Raw genomic sequence first — 21,830 nt, 5'->3', positions numbered from 1 at the left:
TTCTAGTCAAGTTTCCACTCTCTCAAGGACCACTCAGCTTCAAGCTTTCATCTGAAAATATTGACAGTAACTGTATCTTCCGGAAGTCTGTCCCAATCATTGAGGAAAATTATTGAGTACAATCTCTGGTTTGGCTAGACTACTTTACAATTTCCTGAAAATGACCTCTGGTTCTTAAATTAGGACCAACAACAGGAAACAGTGCTGGGACAACATTGACTTTCATTGGTTTGTAAGTTTGAATGATATCACATCTTTTTTTCCTGTATAGACAAGTGTAGGGGTTCTCCAAAGTATTAGGAAATCAGAGAGAAGGAATATGTGTAACAAGTTTGAAATACTCGATTTTTCCAAACAGAAATCACATCATCTTAGTTTCTGCAGTCCATAAAATGCAATGTCTGCAAGCTGCCTAGCAATTCATTATCCTCATGGCATAATCAAAACAGTGAATTACACTGTTTCAAAGCAAACCTCACGGTTTTGTAAATCAGTAATTTTGTCAAATGAATAATGCTTTTGGAAGCCTTACCAAATCATGACTGACAATCAATTACTAATGCCAATTCATGGAGATAAGTTAACTAAAACAAGGAAAAAGTAGTCGAATTTTCAGTTAATGTTTGTGATAGTTTTTCTCAAATTATGCTATAGCCTAGGCCAGCTTTTCTTAAAAATTGTATCATAAGGTTCATGTCTGTGATTGATTGCTCCTAGTCAAAGCAGATATTCCATAGTTTAGGTCAATTTTGGCAATTTTGTATGGCAATAGAGGTAGGGCTTGACTAGGTCTAAAAGTTTTTTCTTTTTATTAACAATTGTCTGTACCAGTGAGAGTGAGTTTGTGGTTATAAGGGTTTCTTGGCAAGGATTGTTAAGAGAGGCAAAATCTGAGCCACTTATCCCCTTAGCCTATTGTCTGGCATTTTTAACCCCCCAGTAACAAATAATTTACCAGATTCAATATTAGAAATATCTGCTCACTTAAATCGCACTTGCTAGTGATATGAAAAAATCCTGTGTATTCCAGTTAGTGATGATGGGGCTGTGGGACATCTTCTGCGTCTCATTGACTGATTCATGGTTTTGTCTCCCAGTCCTTGTTGAGACTTGATTTGAAGCTATTGATTGCTGTAGATCCCACTGTCATCTTGTTTAGGCCATTCCACAGACTTATGATTCAATTGTAAAAGAAATTTTTTCTTTTTCCTGTCTTGGCATGCTTGCAGAACAGCTTTGCTGAATGACCTCTGGTACTTGACAACAGGACAGGTTCAAACGTTTCTTTGTTGTCAGACTGGAACAACTTATAGGTCATTATCATATTGCCTCTGTGTTGATGATATGTCATAGCTGGTAGCTTGAGGCTCTATAGTTAACATCCACACTCTTTATCTTTGAGGCCCTTTGCATATTTAGTCGCCCTTCCTTGAACAGATTGGAAAGCCATCTGGTCTGTTTTATTAATTGGCATGGCGAAGCACATTGCATACTCCAATCTAGGTCTTACCAGGCTTTCATAGAGTTTAGTTGCTATTGCTGGGGATCTACTAGTGATTGTATGCTTGATGATATCAAGAGTCTGGTTAGCCCCTGCTACTGCAGCACGGGTGTGGCAGTTGAATTTGAGGTCTTCATCCACAACAACACCCAAACCTCTACCTGAGGTACTCTTGGAAATTAGTTATCTCTCACCAGAATTTGATAACATTGAATATTGCCATCGTGGGTTATTTCCTCCAGAATGGAGAACCTTGCACTTTTCACATAAATGAGTCTCCATACCATTTGTAAAGCAATCTAGGTCTGGCTAGTAGGCTAACCCTGTTGTGTCATGGCCAATAGTCTCACATAGGCTGTTACCACGGTTTTGGAGCGTCGTTAATGTAGATATTGAAAAGTGTAGGTACCAAAACACTTCCTTGAGGCACCCCACTCAAGACCTCTGCTATTTCAGAATAGAAAGCTGTACCACCTTCACCAAAACATTGACCGCCTGCTTCCTTCTCTTCAAGAAAGACATAATCCAGTTCACTACCAATTGCTTTCAGTTTCAGCTGGAGCCTTAGATGACAGACTTTATTGAAGGCTTTAGAAAAGTCTGGTAGAACCATACCAACTGGGAGACTTTGGTCAAGGAGCTCAGTTATGCAATTGTATGAGTCAATCAGATTTGTTTCAATTGATCTAGCTGATTGGAATCTGTGTTCGTGTTTTGATAGAAAGTTATTTGTGGCCAAATGTTTGAGAGCAGCAGCATTTACAATGCCTTCTATGATTTTTCTTAACAGCAGAAGTAATACTGATTGGCCAATAGTTGGGAGCCCTATCTATTTGTTGGGTAATGTTGGCCTGTTGTAGGTTTGCTATATGGGGTTGCAACTATGCCAGACATTAAGTTATGGTCAGGTCCTTTATTTTAGAGGGTATGGTGGATATTGTTTGCATTGGAGTGCTCATTGATGGGCTGAAGTTGAGATAGCTGAGGGTGGGACAGAAAATAATAATAACTGAATTTGATCATTGTATGGGATATGGAACCAGGGGTTGGGTTCATTTCCTTAGGATTAATAATTCATGGAGAAGGTGACATCCAGGTATGGGAAAAGTTCCAATGCAGCCAGTTGCAGAATTCAACAGTATAGCAAAAGCTGCCAAATCAACCAACAAATTTCAAATCTGCCAACAAATTTCAAAATCTGACAACAGATGAAAACTGCCAAGTAGCATTGCTACTATGCTAACCCACTTTTTCCATGGTAGGTGACTTCTTGGCTAGCCAGGCAAGCTCTATTGCAGGTATTTATATTTTCTTGATGGGCCATTTTCATAACTTTGTCATGTTGTGCATATTTTGGGAATAATGTATGATCTTTGGACTGATGTTTACCATCATTTTTTGTAAATTAACAATTGCAGTGAATTTTATTCCAGAGGAAAATGAGTTGTTGCTATGACAGTTATGGCACTTAAGTCAGAGGTAGAACAGTTGTGTGTCCAAGTTTCGAAAAATTTGAGTCTTTCACAATTCAGGTAATTATTCAATATCATGCTATAACAGAGATATTGTCATTTCCATTTTAGTTAATGGGGTAGCATGCATCTTTTCTGTCTCGGAACATAACAGTCTAAGAGCCATTTTTGTTTATGCTCACAGTGAAACTACATATAAAAAGTTTAAAGAGGTTCATTCTTATCTTAACAATATCTTTGGGAGCAAAAGCTTGCTCCTTCATAGTTGGATTGAAAAGGATAATGAGTTTGTTCTTAATTTCAATAGCTTGGATTGTGCAAGGTTTCCAATTATTTCAGGGGGACTAGCAGAGGGCTTTTTGCGTTTCTACTTTCTTTCAAGTGTCTGGAAATCATTGGTCAGCTGGACATCAGCATGAGAATTTTGGGACTCCGGGCCAGGTATCATGGTATCAGGCTGTTATCATCAGGGATTGGAGATACTGCAATAGAGATCTCAGTATCTGTACGCTGATTGGTTTGCTGGGAATTGCCTTCCCTAAGGGACTGGAAGAGCTATGATACATAATGTAAAAAAATTCGAAAAAAAAGTGTGCAAAACAATAAACTTAATGGAAAAAGCAATAAAAAGGCTCTGCCAAAAAGGGTGTCAGTAGCTTTATCTCTCTTAGATCAGAAAAAAAATGATATTGATAAAGTATATATAATCAGAACATCAGGGTTGTTGTTCAAATCTTATAATACATGAGCTTTAACTCTTCTGGAAAAAGCTGCATTTCAAGACTCCCTTAAAAAGGTCATAGACTCTAATGACTTTGTGGAAGCATGGGTTTGCTCAAAATACAATTGAAGACTTGGGAGAAAAAATAATAGCAGACAGGGCATCAAGGGAGGTCATGCTAATTCTGGTCAGACCCAACAAGAGGAAGTATGTCCCTAATTTTGGATTATTTTGGTGAAAGAAACATGTGAAGTAGAGAAGTAACAGTTGTCTTCTGTACTTTTTAATGAAAATTAAAGAATTTAAGTGGGATTAAAAAAATAATGGAGAAAAATAAGGAATTTCTGCACCAGTTGCAGAATCACCAACTTTAACTTTTTGTCTATCAATGACATGTATACTGCATGAATGATAATTGGTGCTCAAAATTGGTAATAATAAAAGGGAGCTATGATTTATGGCCAATTTAGTAGCAATTTGTAATTAAATGTGTAATGTTTACACCAAAACTTCTTTTTTATTTGAGTGGTTGTCTGTAATTCAATTTTAATACTCAACTATAGGAGTTCCTGGTGAATGAGTATGAATTACCTATTATGTAGCATAACCAATTAGTTTAAATTGGCCCAATGATATCTAAGGACTATTGGGTAATTTCAAATTTGGCTTGTTGTTTAATGTGTTCCTGGGGGTGTTGGCTTCAAAGTGGACTTGCCAGGGACTCTATTCATTCTTGAACTCAGATTACTTGCTCAAACAGTTTGTTTTATTGGCTCTTTTCTGATAAAATATTGCTGTGACTTGGGTGTGTTTTGACTAAAATATGACAGTTCTTCTGCAATATATACATGATTTTGTATAATATGGTACAATAGCTCATCTCTCAAGAAATAATTTTACCTACATTTTGTCCTTTTCTTTAATAACTAATGTCATTTTTCCTTTATAGTAGATGAAGTTGTCTGTCTGTTATTTCTTTATTTTTTTTTATTGCATTATTTTACAATACACACTTTGAGCCATTTTAATAATTTTTCTCAAAATTTTCAGAATACGAAGCTGGTTTTATTCGATTATTGGATAAAATTACAAATGGTACAAAAGTAGAAGTTAACGAAACTGGTACAGCAATTTATTTTCAACCTGGACTATTGGTTGGAGGTCCCATCGAACATGATTGTTCATGCCAGCGAGGGATTGGCTATTATCTCGAATCTGTTATGCAACTTGCCCCCTTTTGCAAGAAGCCCTTGAAGATAGTGCTGAGAGGAGTGACAAATGATCAAGTAACGATATTTTTTAACATTATAAAAGTACAAATGAGAAAATATATAGTTAAAACTGAACTCCTTTCACGTTTATCACTGAAGCAAAGGAGGCTATGTCAAACCCTAACAACAAGGTCTTTACATTTTTTTTCAGAGAATTTTAGATTTTTAATAAATTTTAGGTCATCCAGTTTTCTTCTTTTTATCAGCCATATTAAGGATATTCAGAGTTTGTGGTTCTGGATGATGCTGTTCTCATAGTTGCACATAGCTCTAACGATTATATAGTGAGGAGGGTTAATTATTTATTTATTAGCAAAATATATAGGGCTAAACATGAGAAACTGCATTCGTAGGCAATATCTTTTACAGGAAAGGAGCTATTTAGACCAGAATGACCAAAAGGAGGCTAACATAATGTTTAGCCCCCCCCCTCCGCCCTGCAAGACCAAAAATTAACAAAAAAGGCAAAGTTATGTAGAGAGTTGAAAAAAGTATGATGCTTTTTCTTGAGTAAAGAAGCCCCCCTTTTTTCAAACCCCCTGGAATGATTTTGCAATCTAGCCAGTCTTCAGAAAAAATTTCTGCTTTATTTGTTGTCTTCAAAGCTGTCTTAAAATTGGGAACCCTATGCAGGCAGGTATTTCGTTTTTGAACCTTTCAGTAGCATTCAACTTTTTTACTTGTTTTATAAAAGGTTTTAGAATGAATTCATGTGCATACACTGGTAAAAATTAAATACTGATGTATCAGATTAAGAATACAGCAACGTTTTTGTTGGCAAAAATAATATTTAGAGCTCTTTTATGACTATTTCTCTGCCAAATCATAATTTCCTAGATAAAAATGACTCAAAGTGTATCTGGCATATTGTAGCAAAGTTTAACTATAAGAAAAAGAATAAATAAATATTTTATAATAAATTCTAAAGGCAAAAGAAGAATTTTTAGAGCTTTGAATCATCATTTTCGTAAGCAAATAATTATTTTTACAGCGAACGAAATTTATTGTAGGTATAAAAAAACCCACATTTTTTCATTAATGGTGTGAATAGGAAAATTGATTTATTTTGTGTACCATATAATGATAAAACTTTCAATAAACCATTTTTATTTGCTCAATCATATGACTGATCACAATTTGTGAAACTCAGCACACAGAAAAAAAATAATATATTCAAGGTCTCCTCAATTATAGATTTAAAGGTTGAAATCTGGTTAACCAATCCTCTTCCTTTCTTAAAAACCAACACCATTAGTTTCAGTAGCAGCAATAGTTGTAGAAGTAGTAGAAGCATTAGTAGCAATATGCACTTAGTAAATTAGTTTTACTAAGTTTTACTTAGTTTTACTAGTTTTTACTTAGTTTTACTTAGTTTTACTAGTTTTACTTAGTTTTACTTAGTTTTACTAGTTTACTAAGTTTTTACTTAGTTTTACTAGTTTTACTACCTCCATCAGTAAATTAGTTTTCTCATCAACCCCTAAGCTACAAAAATGTAACTTAGAGTAACTCACTGTATTGTGTCAAAAATGTAGCTCACCTTTTCTTCATGATTTCCTAGATTGTGGCTACTACCTTATCATGTATGGGTTTACAGGTGTGCTGTTTCCTTACAAGGTGTCAGAAATTAGGATTTAAATTGACTCCATGTTCACTACATTCCCCAGATTAAACCCCAAGCAATTATTCTTTTAAAAGGGAAGTGGCTCACTGAAAAAATCCTCATTTTGAAGTGACTGACAACTGTATATCTGTTTTTAGAAAGGGTTGGTAATATGGACGACGGAGTATATTTAAAGGAAAATATAAAGAAATCTAATGAATTTTGTCTGCAATGTTTTTGTCTTCCCAAGGACAGGTATTTATCAGAGGATCCTAAAAAGGATACCTTGCACTGAACCAAGCCAATCTGAGTCGAGTGGTGCAATATCTATTTTTATTATTAACGAGTTAAACTTTGCCGACACTTCTGCTATGAGCCACAAGATAGTAAAAAAAAAATGATGCTTTATTAGCAGTGTTAGCCTTTGGGGGTAGCAAGTCGGGAGGCTGCCCTGGGCCTCGTGCCTACCGGGGCCCCGCGTTAACAGGACCAAATATGTAACGAATTACAATCATATTAGTGATTTGTGACATCGCAAAGGGCCTCACAGAAACAGCCGTTGAATGTAAGACCAGGATTTCCAAATGTGGGGCCCCGTTTATGTAGAGTAGGGCCAGCGGTTATAACAATCAAAACCCCCCTTTGTTAGGGCCTTTTGGCCCTGGTTACCAGATAAATGTCCTCTTCTTTTGTTTTCAGTTTCAAAAAGGCCCCACTCAGGGGCGGCTGCACCAGGCCCCGTGCACCAGTAAGGCCGGCTCTGTGTAGAGGTTATTCTATGCTGGATCATAGGGGGCTTTAAAATGAAAGTCTAATTTTGACACTTGTATGAAGCTTGAAGGTTTTTGTGATTTGCTAAAGATTAAAACCTTACTTTTTAGGACAATCCAGCTCAATTAAAGGAAATAATAAACTTTGAAAGTTTTCTACTAAACGAAATATGAGGTTGTGTGATTTGTGATAAAATGGGAGAATTTCATGAAAATTATTGTTAAAGACATTAACATAATAACATTAACATAAAGCCCAGTTAATAAGGAGACATTTTTAGCCTTACATTGGCTGTTGCTCAGCCAAAATAAGGCTGAGCAACATGGAGCAACACTCCATGTTGCTCAGCCATATATCGCAAATTTTTTTTCGTGGATTTTTCAAAATAATAAGTGTGAGCTGCAAATTAACTTGGCTTTTAAGCTGGGTGACAAATGTCGACCTACTTAATAGGCACTACAAGGTTTTGAGGGATCCGCTGATAGTGGCTATAGTAGACCACGTGGGATGGTCAGCATAATAAACTACAAGTTTAAGATTGGCAAAAGGTAATTTTTATGCTAGGAAAACTCCTGTAGCAAAATTTTATGATAAGTAGTGTTACTAATATTTTACAAGGTATCTTAAATAATTTGCACGGCAATCTGCGCAAACCAGGCTAGTTAGCAGCCAATCAAATAAGGCATGGAACATGCCAATTCTTTTCTTAGTATTGAATTATATTCTTGTGTTCGTTTAAATAGATTAGCTGGGCAAAATTAAACCTATACACTAAGTATCATGTTAATGTTACTTTCCCGTCTTACTACAATTAGGCTTACTTTGGGGATGAAGGTAATGTTTTTAACTGTTGGTCATGTTGTGAGATTTGTATAAACTAATTTTGGAAAAATAGTGTAAAATAGCCATTATTATTATCAACAAAGGTTGTTGAAGCTTTTAATAAGATATATGTTATTTCCTTTTAAATATTTAATGTAAGAAACGTGCTATGCTCATAGTAAGGTAAAGTGTAAGCTTATTCCTGATAATTGTACTAATACTAATATTTATTTCCCACAAGGTTGACCCTTCAGTCGATGCATTAAAGTGTGGCTTTTTTCCGATCCTGCGGCGGTTTGTTGTTGACGATGAAGGACTAGACATGAAAATAAATCGACGCGGTGCTCCTCCATTTGGTGGAGGAGAAGTCTTCTTTTCCTGCCCCGTGAGGAAACAACTGAGGCCACTTCAGGTAATAGATTAAAGTGATCGACAAACTCTTGAAGAATTTAAAAAAGGAGGCGGAAGACGGGTCATTGGGCTCTCTGAAATTGTCAACATTTCCATGATTTTCCCATTAGTTCCTATATAATTTACCCCCTCTAAAAAATAAGAACCCCTTGAAAAGGATTACCGTTCACGTGCCCACCTCCAGCCATACTTAATTTTCCAACTACTGATGGTGGCGTATTTTTTGAAACTTGGATTAATGCTATGCCAATGAAAGTTTCAAAGAGAGGTTTTGAAGCAACTGAAACTGACTGTAACCAAGTGGAACCACAATTAATTTCAGGCTTAAATACTAGAGTATAAAACACTAGCACATTAGGTAATTGCGGAATTGTGTAAGAAGGGTCTACCTACACTTATAGAAAGATGCTCTGACCCCTTTATTCTTGTTTTGCAATATTAACTGAAAATTTCATTGATGTGTAATTTCTTCATTCATTATTTCATCGTTCTAAGTATAATTTCTTGAGATGGCATCAGTAGCTAGAGGGCGAGAAAGGGTCAAACCATAAAATAAAATGCAAAATGGAAGGGTAAAATGCAGCTTAAATTCGAACTTTAGGTACAGACCTGTTCTTAAAAGGGTTTATTATTTTGAACTGTGCAAGCCGAAAGGCACATTTAATTTTCTTTTTGCGTTCTACCAAATCTCATTCTTTTTGTAATTCCATTAAGTTGCTGTAGTTACGATCTTGTTTCCACTTTTATGATTTCAGTTGTGCATTGTCTGTTACAAAGGTTAAGAACCTAAAACATAAAGAACCATGATAAATCTCTATTGGATCAGACACTGGACCCTATTGAAACACAGTGCACTTTGCCCTACCTCCCCCTCCCCCGTATCCGATTTCTGGATCTCTCATCGAGGGCGTAGAGAAAAGGGGGGGGGGTCGATAGCAAACTTGGGTTGCTATTAATCGCGTATAATCTATCTAAACTATCAATATATTTAAATCTTCAGACTTTTTTTATATTTGGGATTTTCTTCATTCTTAGTTTTGTAAAATGTTGAAACATATTTCACAAAACACTGCTCAGTGCCTGACTCGTTATGGAATTATTAATGTTAGTGACATTAGCACTTTTTTATTGTTTTGTTTTTGCCAATGAAAAATGGGTATGAACAAAGAAGAGAATCCATGCTAAGAGACACATTTTTCAATTCTTGTAATTTTCGATAAATCTTTTTGTGGTTTTGTCGTTGTATCTCAAGAGATAATTCTATGGCTTGAATTTTCAGAATGCAGGCATTGATACCCTGCTTCATAAAACACCTTGGTATCTAAAATATGTGCCAGAAGGATAAGTCTCTTAATATGAGGATCTGACGCTCTTAAATTATTTTAATTCTAAGGTTTAGTTTGATTTGAGTTAGAAATTAGAAGGTTTTCCCGCGATAGGGCCAAGTACTATTTCTCCAAAATGCAATGTGACGTTTACTGGTCGCCCTAGCCCCCTCCCCCGAAAAATTTAAGTGGTAAATATTAGAATTGTCAAAGCATGAGTAATTTGGACCAAAATTGCTGCTTTTTTCGGTTTGTTTATAATTTCAATAGTAAAATTAGGAAATATGGTAGAGAACCAAATGATGGAGTTTGGTGGAATTTTGTCTTCTCTGACACCAAAGTATTTGTGTAATCCAGATTAATCTAATTTTCTAAATAATGGTTTTGTCGATTATCAAAGCCTTTTTGGTTTCCTAAACGCTGTTATGGCTATGATATTAAAGCGGTAAATTATAATTAAAGTCAGCCATATCAATCCCGCTTTCTAGGGTTATTATGAAAGAAAGAATGAGTTGGCTAGGACACGTTGTGTGGTGAACGATGATAGATTGCCAAAGATTCTGCTTGTCGGCCCGCCGTCTAGGGCCAAATGACAAGCAGGGTGGGAGGATGTCGTAAGGAAAGATTTAAGGCCAATAAAAACTTCTTGGGAGGGTTTAAAGAGAAAAACTTTGAACAGATTGGGATGAAGATGGACTGTACGTAGGTGTGTCGGCCTCATGCGGCTTGGTTATGCAGGGAGCTGTAAGTAGTAGTAGCAGTAGTATATCAGTAGTTCGAATGTTGTGTGATCTTAACTGCGCCTACGCGGATAAATTTAATTTGCACGTAGAGAGGGGTGTGTTTTTTTTTCGAAATAGCAGAAATAGGTGATTTGAATAAAAAAAAATATGAAATGATCATGACTTTCTAGGGCAATGGTCCACTACTTCCTGGTTTGGATAATTTTTCAAATTTGAAACACCAAAATATTCTATATTTGAAAAGACTAATTTTTACCAGTGTTTCAGGAACTCTAATTTCCCTTATTGTAGAGTAATATGGTGACTATGTAAACGAGATTAATTGTCTATTCATTTTTTCAATATTTTGGTTTTAGCAAATGCCGTATTGGGAGAAAAACATAAACAATTGAACTTCTTTTGAAATTGGAACTTCATTGGTACTAATTCCTGCTATTTACAGTTTCTTGATCCTGGTCTGATAAAACGAATTCGTGGAACTGCTTATGCCGTACAAGTGTCACCAGCTATGGCAAATAGAATGGTCGAATCCGCGAAAGGTCTTCTGCTGAAGGTTATATCTGATGTTTTCATCACAACTGATCATCGGAAGGGGGTCGGAAAAAAGGGAGCGCCTGGTAAGAACTTTGGTTGATTCATAAATTAGTAAATTTTTAATAATAGCAAAATAATCCTAATAATGAATAAAACTGGTAATTTTCCCCTGAAAATTAGACTAATTACAGTGGTGTCAATGGGGGGGTGGGGGGGGGTTTCATGTGCCATTAATTTTTTTCCCACCCCCTGTAGATTTAGAAAATATCATATTTCGGTCTTTCGATTGAAAAATGCCCTTTTTGCATTTTCAATAGAATGAAAAGAATAGAATAGTTTTATTTATACAAGCAATCATAGTTTAGAATAAAAATTCCAACTAAATGGTGCTAGTACTTGCAACGAAAACAAGAATACAGAAAAAATACGAGACTATAACTTATTAAACATTGACATGTAAAAAGGAATGAACGAATTGGCGAAACGGTTTGTCCTTGGAGTAGGCAATTCCAGTCTCACTTTATTAGCTGACCTTTTGTTTATTTTATTCTTCATAATTGGTGATAGAATATCTCTATGTTTTTCACTGCTAAGATAATAAACCAAATTATCCCCCTAGATTTCGAAAAATACATTTGCCCCCCCCCCCCTCATATTTGTGAATTGACGCCAATGAAATCAGTATTTAGGAAAATTTTCAGTTTCCCTATTCATTACAAAACGTCGGGTATTTTTAGTCGAATTCTTGTTAAACAAATTGCGATCTTAAACCTTGACAGCGCCATTTTAGTCTTCCCTTCTATCATTTTATGTTTCCATCTTAGGTCCGTACACTTAAGGCTCAAAATGCTGAAAAAAAATCTGATCTTCTGAGCTGCATAAAACGTATCAAAGCAAAGATATGGATAATTGCATGCTCATTCTCCTATTTCAAGATGATCGACTAATGCCATCAGATTACCTCTTAAATCATAAATACAGATATTTCACTGAATTTATGGTATCTTTTCAATGACAGAAATGTGCTTAGTCTCCAAGTAGCATTTCAGATTTTTTATAATAAATCAAATCCACCTGGATTCGCATGTTGCTTGTATTATATTTAATATGTACTAAAATTCCTATGCTGTAAAAGTAACATATGACTTAGACGGTGATTGATTCACACTATTGATGATTCGATACTTTTCACATAGCAGCTCGGACTCTCTCATTTATAGTACGTTCGAGTATACCGCCATTACTTATTTAAGATATTCCCGATCACTTATCTTTAGCGTTTCGCGAGATGTAAATGATGTCACATGTTAGGAGGATTACCGCTTGTAACAGTCTGGATTGGCTGTCACATAAGTTACATCTGCTAACCACAGAAAATGCGGAATAAGTGACGTCATGTGTAAACGAACAGTTCAATTATTTCCAGAGTGGAAATAAGGAACACATGAAAGTAGAAGCAGAGAAAAAATGGAACAGTAATAGTGAAAAGTGGCTCATCCTTAGGAATCTGTAAATAAGAATCTAATGTTTGTATAGGAGTACAACTGATCGTTGTTGCTTTGAATAGTTGCGCATAAGCGTTTTCTTTGGTGTCAGTTAGAAGGGGGGCTGGGCGTGTACCTCCCAATAGATTTTTGTTTGCCCCCTCCCCGGTATATTTTGAAAAATAATTACAAATTCCCCCCTTATAATTAGAAAAATGCATTTTGAACCCCGTTTTTATTTTTTTTGAGTTGACGGCACTGAGCGTTCTAGCTGACACGTGGCCAGATTTGAATTTGTTGTTAAATATTTAATGGTTGGCCTCTTCTGAAGGAAACATGCCGATTAAATAAAAATAGTACCCTTGCATTCCTTGTCATAAACTCTTTTCAAATATCATGGTTGCTTTTCTGACTATGCACCCGACCCCCTTTGATGGTTCCAGATATACACCTAATTAAACATATCATCTTTGTGTTAAATGTGATGACACCATACTTCTTGGTTAAAACGGGTTTTTGTGGTGCGTGCCACTAAGGCTTAGTCATCAGAGTGGTTGTGTAGGCTGGCCAGTTTCTCGTGTCACTGCACTGCAGTAGTATTGCCTGCTATTACAAGCTAGCTCTCAGGATTGTCTTATTTTGTTGTGTTTTGTTATTCTGAGGACACTGAGTCCTGTTCAAATAGTACGTCAGTGTGTTGACTCAGCCAATCTATGAAACCTTCTCTTTTAAAACGCCGTTTTGAAAGCAAACATGATAATTTAGTGAAAAAGGAGTTACAGTACTTTGAATGTCTTTTTGGAAGATCTTAAAGTAGAAAAAAACACACAATAAAACAGTTTTCTGGTGCAGAACAAAATGAAAGTGCTGTAAAAGCTTCATACAAAGTTTGCGAAGGCTGGTAAAAACCATACCGTTGGCAAAAATCTAATCCTCCCTGCCGAAGCAAAAATTGTTTCTTGCATGTTTGGAGAGAAAAAGACAAAAATAATTAAAACAGTTCCATTATCAAATGATACAGTTTCAAGGAGAATTAGTAATATGGTGTATGACAAAAAAGAACAACTTTTCGGAACTATTCGAGGTTGTCCTTGCTTTGGTATACAACTCGGTGAAATCACGGATGTCACTGGCATAGCTCAACTGATCGTTTTTTACGCGGCATTTTTCAAGATGAAATATTTGAAGATATTTAATTTCGTAAGACACTTAAAACATCGGCAAAAGGTGAAAATATTTTCAAGCCGTTAGATTCTTTTTTTCCGAAAGCCGGCTTGAGCGGAAAAACTGGGTTTCAGTGTCTATGGAGGGTGATAAGGCTATGAGCGATCACATCACGGGACTTGTAGGCCATGTTAAAAAAGTTTCAACTGAGTGTAAGTTTACTCATCGTGTACTTGACCGAGAGGCTTTTGTGCCTAAGATCCTCCCTAGTGAACTTAGAGATGTCCTTGACCAGAGTGTTAAAATTGTGAACTTCATAAAAACTAGGCCCCAAAAATCTCGTTACTTTAAAATTCTATGCCAGGAAATGGGGAGCCTCCATGATAACTTATTGCTACATACTGAACTACGATGCCTTTCTCGGGGAAATGTTGTGTCCCGTGTATTTGAACTCCACAAATTTTTTTTTTTTTTTTTTTTTTTGTTTTATAATTTATTTATTAATTTATTATATTTTTTTACCGTCCACAAATCCAATCTGCCTTCTGTACTTTCTGATTTTGATTGGCTTTTGAAGTTGGCTAATGATATTTTTGAAAAACTCAACATCTGGAATTTATCAATGCAGGGCAGTGTTTCTGATATTTTTCATGTAGAAAAGAAAACTGATGCAATGGTAAAAAAGATCCTTCGTTGGGAAAAACCAATAGAAAATAACAACTGCGAGCCGTTTGAAAGATTACATAGATTTTTGCAAAATAATTAGAAAAACATATCTGATTTCACTGAACTCAAGACTCAAATGAGCCAGTATTTCAATGGATTGAAGATCCGCATTAGAGAGTAGTTTCCACCTTTGAAGAAACAGCTTGACTGGATGCGTGACCCCTTTAATGCTTATGCTATGGACACTAACCTGACTACCTTTCGAAAGGAGCAACTCATTCAAGTCTCATATTATCCCACACAGGAAAATAAATATTTGACTACTAGTACTACATTGTTAGATTTCTGGATCGATATTGGGAAGGAATTCAAAGAACTGTCAAGCACTGCTGTTAAATTTCTTGTAGGGTTTTTCAGCACTTATTTATGTGAAAAAGGTTCCAAGTTTAACCTGTCTTAAAAGTAAATGTAGAAACAAATTAAATGTTGAAGATGATTTAAGATTATATTTAACTTAGTTGGAATCCAATTTTGATAAACTGTGTAAAGGGAAACAAGCTTATCCTTCTCACTAATCTCTTTGAAAGTAGGAGCTTTTTGTTCTTTAAGTTTTGTTTGTGTTTGTTTTTAAATAAAAATGTCTGTAAAAAGTATCTCTTTGTTTTTTTTAAACATGATGCATAATTGAGTTTAAAAGGTTAAGGCTTTAAGATTCGTGTACTATTTTAGCTATAGTTTACTTAGTACCGGTAACTGAGAAGGGGTACCTGAAATGCTATGTGAATAAAAAGGGGTAGGCTACAGTGTCTAAATAAGTTTGAGAATCACTGCCTCAAAGAATCACCTTATCTCATCCATTATAAACTTTCTGAGTTTATGTGGCCAAACTCTTTAGAATTGATAGGGCGGTCTAGCCATAACTGTAGCGCTTGGATAAGAGATCCGAATAAACGACAGAAAATTAAACGCTTGGCGGGCACCAAGTTTGAAAATAATGAACGTGTCTGAAAAATCAAGAGATAATGAGCAAAAAATATGTCATCATGCAGCTCTAGAAACAGTAACATTCCTGATTGCTGTAGCAAAAAACGAACACTTCCTTAAACAAGCTATGAATTAATATGAATATTATTAAAATTATTAAAGACTAAACACTTAAAATTTTTAGTTAATTGACTTACCTACAGAAACATCTTTGTAGAGAGACCATTTCGGCTGTCCTATCCTTTTATATTTATTCGTATAGTTTAATAATGACATACCAATAGAATCCGTATTTTCACCTGATAAAAAAATAATCACCTTTGTTTCTTAATTTTCATACATTTCCACTAGGCTATATTGAATCAAAACCCCTTTTCAACACAATGGTTGCACCAGCATATTGACTACTGCATTGCTCGTTACAGGGTATTACAACCATTGGGTTTGGCTTGTTTGTAAACAAGAAAAGTCTCTTCTTGTTTCCTTTTACGATACAGTGTGGCAAAAAAGGAAAGAAATAACGCAACGAAAAAATATCAAGGTAACAGCCAAAAGTAAAACGGTAGAGAATCCTAGTTTTTAGGCATTAGTAGAACTATAATGTGGGGGGGGGGGGTGTTGTCATTTTGATATTTTAGTAAAACAAGAATAGTTCACCTATCCTTCTTAGTTAACTAAAGTTACCAGCATTCCTGAATACTATAAAGAACCTGGCAAGCTTTGCTATACTGGAACTAACTTACTGCATTTGTAAGTAAATAAAATAAATATCGCCGAACAACCAAATTAAATATAATAGAATTTATCATTATTATAATGTTATTATCATCCACCGATCACCAAATTGCCTTCCCTAGCGTGAAAAAGGCTTGCTATTCTTGACGTAGTCTAATACATCGGGTGTTATTTTCTGTGTCTATTATGTCGTTGCGGTCTTTTCATATTCCACTGGGCTTTTGCGTGAATCTGTGAAAAAAAATCTATAACGTAACTAGTAGCAAAGTTTTTCAAATGTTGAGTATATAATAGAAACAATCTATATATTTATAGATTTATGTCACTTAACCTTTGAGCTGGAGATGCTGAAAATTGGCTGTCCTCATCATGCTTGGTTCCCCCCTGTTCCACTTATGAAGCCCATACGCCTCTCCATTTGTGCCCAGTGCAGCGGCGTAATTTCTTGAAAATCCTGGGGGGGGGGGGCAAAGTTGGAGCGAATTTTTCCAAATCAAGCAAAAATGACAGTAAAAAATAAAAAATAAGCCATTTGATACCATAAAGGTACTATTAGTACTATAAAGGTGCTTTTTAATATTATAAAGGTAAATATGTACTAAAAAACCTGATTTGTTTCTGTTGATGCTTGAATTATGCAGGTTTTATCTTAGTTTTAACAAGATTTGGGAAGAAACTAAAATTCAGCTCGGGGGGGGGGGCAAACTGGGGTCTGGGGGGACAAACCGAAGTCTGAGAGAGGCAGTTGCCCCCTGTCCCATAGAAAATTACGCCCCTGGTCCAGTGGGTAGAGACCCATTAGATTGTTCTTAGCAGTACAGAAATCCATATTTATCCCATCCTCCCTCAGGTTAATTCATGTAACTGAATATGTTTTAGTTTTTACCCATATTTTAAAGTTCGACCATGATTGTTTCTTTTATAGGCTATGGAATAGTCTTGATTGCAGAGACAACAAAGGGTGCTTTTCTTGTAGCTGAGTCATCCTCAAATCCCATTAATTCTGGGAAACCACCTTCCGTGCCCGAAGATGTTGGCTTGGAAGCCGCTAACCGGCTGCTTCAAGAAATATATAGAGGTGGTTGTGTTGATTCAAACTGTCAATCAAGCACACTTCTGTTTATGGCCTTGTGTCAAAAGGACGTTTCAAAGATAATGACTGGGCCCTTATCTCCTTATACGTAAGTCGCTGCAAATGTATTATAGGGTGGACACCAATAATATTATTTAATTAGATTCCAAATGGTGGTAAGATAATACTAAGAACCCCAAGTCCAGTTAGATTTCCGGTTGACGGTAAATTTATATGATGCTATTAAAATAAATTTCTTCGTTGGTGTGTTGTCAATCTTAAAGTCAAATGTGCCCTGTGCAATGTTGAATTGCCAGTTGCAATTCGGCTTCTAACTCTTTTATTTTTAATGGTCAGGTGACATCATAGTCACAGTTGTTGATCAAATTCAGATAACGCACAACTACAGCGCCAATCATGTGTGGCTTTTATAGTTTCTCGAGTTGAACATTGTTCAACTTGTAAGCACAAAATTTGTGATCGATCAAACAAAGATAAGATTTAAGGACAAAAATTTCAAAGATGGATACGACTTGCAGTTCTACCTGTAACATTAATCTACCAAAGATACCAAGACACAACACAAATAGAGAATATTTAGGAACCAAATAGTATTGACATACGATTTTCAAACCAATTTGGCTTGCAAATGTAATGACAATCATTTGGCATGTTTTGTCAATGCTGAATCATTTAGAAAGAGTCAGTGACATTAAACTTCACAAATCCATCAACTTTTTACACTGATGGTTGCTTTCAGATTAAAAGTCATCAAAAACAGAAAAAGCAAAGGTTCGCAAGCCCTTGCCAATTTTTACCCACAAATGAGAGAAAAGCTTTTTAATTACCGATTAATTTTGTTTCAAGTTGTGCATAAATCAAGGCGGATAAAAGGGGAGGAATACCCCCAAAAACTCAAGGAATCTTGAATTTTTATCGGACTATCGGATTCAGCACATCAGAGAACCCTACTGTAGAAGTTTAAAGCTCCCATCTACAAAAACGTGCATTTTGTTTTCTAGAACTTAGTACTATCCCCCTCAGGATAGTCCTCTGAGAAAAACGCAGCATGCTTCTTCTTAATAAATAAAGATTCTTCCGTAGACCACCCCCCCCCCCCCGCACCAGGATAGTCCTCTGAAAAATAAAGTGTAACTTTAAAATCAAGAAATACCCATGTCATTTATAATGTTTGACCTTTTTATTGACAAATGTAACGTGGTGCGGATCGGGCACTTTTAATTCGATCTAGTGTCAATTCTTCTTACTGATAATATTGTTATATAGTATTTCAATGGCGTTAGGTCTTTGCCATCCAAAAAGGAACAGCGTGTAGGGATCGCTTACAATAGTTTCGTTGGGGGTTTAATGTATTATAAGATGCGTGTTGTTTATAAATCTAGCTTTTTGTGAAAGTTTTTCACGAGTAAACTAGCCTTGAGGTTGCCATAGCGTTTTAGAAAGGAAGGAAATAGCAAATCAAATATTCCAGTAAACCTGACCAAATGCTAAGCGGCTGACCCGTTATAGAATTAACCCATGTTTAAAAGTATTTAAAATTCTTTTTACTTGTTATCTCCTTCTATTTGAAAATCATACTCTATTGCGACTACAAATCTTGGTCTGTGGAAAGGTTAATCGTTTCTTTCCGATAAATTGACCTAAGTTCTCAAACAAAGAGGGTTAAATCAATTATTTCAAGGATCGGCGTCCTTGGAAGAGATATTTTCAGATTTTAGTATTTAAAATTTTCAACCCGGACACTGCCTGAACGTAGAACATAACCTAGTCCATTTTCTTTATTAGAGGTTGTTGGCTATTGTAGTTGAAGTTGCAGAGTAGAAGTGGTGGTCCTCAAAGGCACCTTGTCATTTGGGTCGTTCATGTCTTTTTTCTTATTATTAACTTTTAGTTGGAGATTATTCTACACACGTCATTGCGGGGGGGGGGGGGTGAAACTTCCCCCTATGATTGGTCGAAAGGACTCTCCATATCCAAGGATACGTTTAGAACCACAAATATACTTCTGCATTTTTTCCCTCCTACAGCCTCACGACAAATCTTTTGATACCCCCCTCTCCCAGGTTTGGACCTGTCTGTTTTTTTTTGTACACCTAGTGTCGATTCTTGGGATATGCAACCATTCTAGTGGCTTGGGGTTAATGACCAGCCTTTTCCAGTTTCGACGTTAAATAGCGTGGACTACGTCACTATTACTCTTAATTGTTATTTTTCTTAATGCACTTAATGGATCGCTTATAATTCCTAAAAGTTATACTCTACAATGAAGTCAGCTTTTAAATGGAGACACTTTTAAATGTAACTACCATGCATTTTGAATAGCTGTTTTTGCCCATTTCATCTTCGAAGTCTATTTAATTTATTATATTGTTTATATATGAAGCAACTCTTCCTTTTTTTCTATTCAATTTACCAGTATATTTTTCTATAGCTTCTGATATTCATTTTCCACCTTATTCTTTCGTGCGTTTGTAGATATTAGTAGAAAGAGATACAAATTGGGTAATTTTTTTATTCAGAGAGATTGTTATGTTGTCACGATAATCGATTTTTGGTTAATGTGATTCTAGCATACCAAGTGGTCTGTCGTATGTTCTGTACCAGTAGCAACTTGATTGTTCAAATTTATAACCCTGTATTAGCAAAAACAAGTTATGTCAGTACCTAATTATGTAAATTGATGACATATTTTGCTAAATTCTATAAATTGTAATCATGAGATGCCTGAAATTAGTGATTAAATTTCTTCAATACCCTTGTGCCTAAATTAAGTGAGTGTGAAAAATCCTTCATTATGGCGAACTTTGCAAAATTCAGCCGCTGAGTAAAAATCTTACTAGTACAAAAATGTGGAAATTGATCAGTCTGGGATCAATGACCATGCATGATGCATTCATCTCAGACCCTATTTTTCTTGCATGGACTGTGTTTTAATTTGTAATGTCGAAAATGTCCAGAGTTTCATCTTAGCAGTGAAACTCAGGTTTTAAACAAACAGAAATTGTAGAATTAATTGTTTGCAGAATAAGTAGGACTTTAAAATAAAAACTTTTTCTTTTATGGGTCTACGTCCAAGCTCTATTCTAATTAATTTTTTATCACGAAGCAAAACCTCGAATGTTAAATGTTTATTACAATATGTTTATTATAGACACATGTAAACAATAGGTTTGCCCAATAATTAATGCCCAAAGGTAAATTGCCCAGTAACATACTAAACGGTAAATAGCTTACCCTAGCTAAGATCTATGAATACCTGTAAAGTCGAAATCAATGTATATAGAGGTCTTTTTTCACTGCTCGTCTATACCATAGATGCACTGAACCCGACCAGATCGGGTTCAGTGAGCTTCTTGTGCTCTTTCTTCCACACTAACAGCGACAACGACATATGTTTTCCAGGACTACTTTCTGTGTGTTGGCCTGCTTCTTTAAACTGATTGATTGGGTGCCGTATATTGGCATTACCTTTCTTTCAAACCTGGGGGCTGGGAAACCTTCTCGCGTATTATAATGCTTCTGTGTTATCTGGTATATATTCAGGTATTAAACCTATAGTCTACACTTAATGGGAAACTGTATTATGGCACGTGAAATGACTTGGTTCACGCTTTTTAATGTATATAATTATGTACACTAGATTTTTATTCAAGTATTAAACGTTATTCTAGTATGTTTAAAATTATTATTTCAGGATTAAGTTTTTGCGATCTTTACGAGATGTTTTTGGCACTCAGTTCAAAGTTGAAACAAAACAGCGATCAGATGAAGAAGAAGACCTGCGAACTGGCAGCGATAAAGTTATTTTGACTTGTATTGGAGTTGGTTATACAAATCTCAGTAAAACCGTTACATAACCTTTTTTGTCATATAGTTATTTTTTTGCCACTATTTGAGCTGTTCACAACTCAGATTATTTATCTCTAACTTTTATTATTTTATATTTTGGTGTTGTAGTACTTAATTTACGCTTAACTTCGCATTTAGATAATGACATCTCAGATTGATACAACGAAAATGGACCAAGTCTATGGCCATTGCGCAAGAAATATTTGTTTTACTGTTTCTTTAACCAGTATTATTGTTTATTTTGAGAAATACCCAATGCTTAATCACACGAAAACCCTGAATATTCTTTCCATCAGGTGACTAGTACAATATAAGCCAAATCATCAATTTGTATTTTTCCTTTTCTTCTTTTTTTGTGAGGAGGTAATCGATTTGGCAAGTGAGCGAGTGATTTACTAGCTGCATTTGAGGTTGAATCTGAAACAAAGAAGCCTAATAAAGACTAGCAATCTTATTTAGTCTGTAAAAATTATCAGAAAAATCTCCCGCATAAAATAATTCGTTTTTTGTCATGTATTCTTTTCTTCAGCAGGAAAAAGAAAATTTACAATTGCTTGATGCATTAAACGTTTTATTTACTTAATCTAACAAGGTAGTACGACAGTCTTTGCCCCCGTAGCAAACAAAAATTTATTTTATATTTAATGCATAAAGGGGGTTCTCAGTGTGAAAACACAACTA

General features: G+C 35.5%; 1 protein-coding gene across 1 annotated transcript in view; it reads left to right on the top strand.

Moving 5' to 3' along the window:
- Window positions 1–21,191, top strand: part of LOC148956776 (RNA 3'-terminal phosphate cyclase-like protein) — an 85,593-nt gene extending 64,402 nt beyond the window's left edge. The window contains exons 2-6 of the mRNA XM_089087255.1: window positions 4,745–4,980; window positions 8,403–8,573; window positions 11,083–11,257; window positions 17,133–17,388; window positions 20,995–21,191. Coding sequence (XP_088943381.1) covers window positions 4,745–4,980; window positions 8,403–8,573; window positions 11,083–11,257; window positions 17,133–17,388; window positions 20,995–21,157 — 1,001 coding nt within the window. The 3' untranslated portion in view covers window positions 21,158–21,191. The remainder of the gene's footprint in view (window positions 1–4,744; window positions 4,981–8,402; window positions 8,574–11,082; window positions 11,258–17,132; window positions 17,389–20,994) is intronic.
- Window positions 21,192–21,830: the final 639 nt, after the last annotated feature.

Source organism: Artemia sp. Qi Xiang Cuo, chromosome 1 (genome assembly GCF_049724085.1).
Source record: "Artemia sp. Qi Xiang Cuo chromosome 1, ASM4972408v1, whole genome shotgun sequence".
In the NCBI taxonomy this organism is placed as follows: Eukaryota; Metazoa; Arthropoda; class Branchiopoda; order Anostraca; family Artemiidae; genus Artemia; species Artemia sp. Qi Xiang Cuo.
The sequence above is the reverse complement of the archived record's forward strand: the minus strand, read 5'-3'. Positions and strand labels throughout refer to the sequence as shown.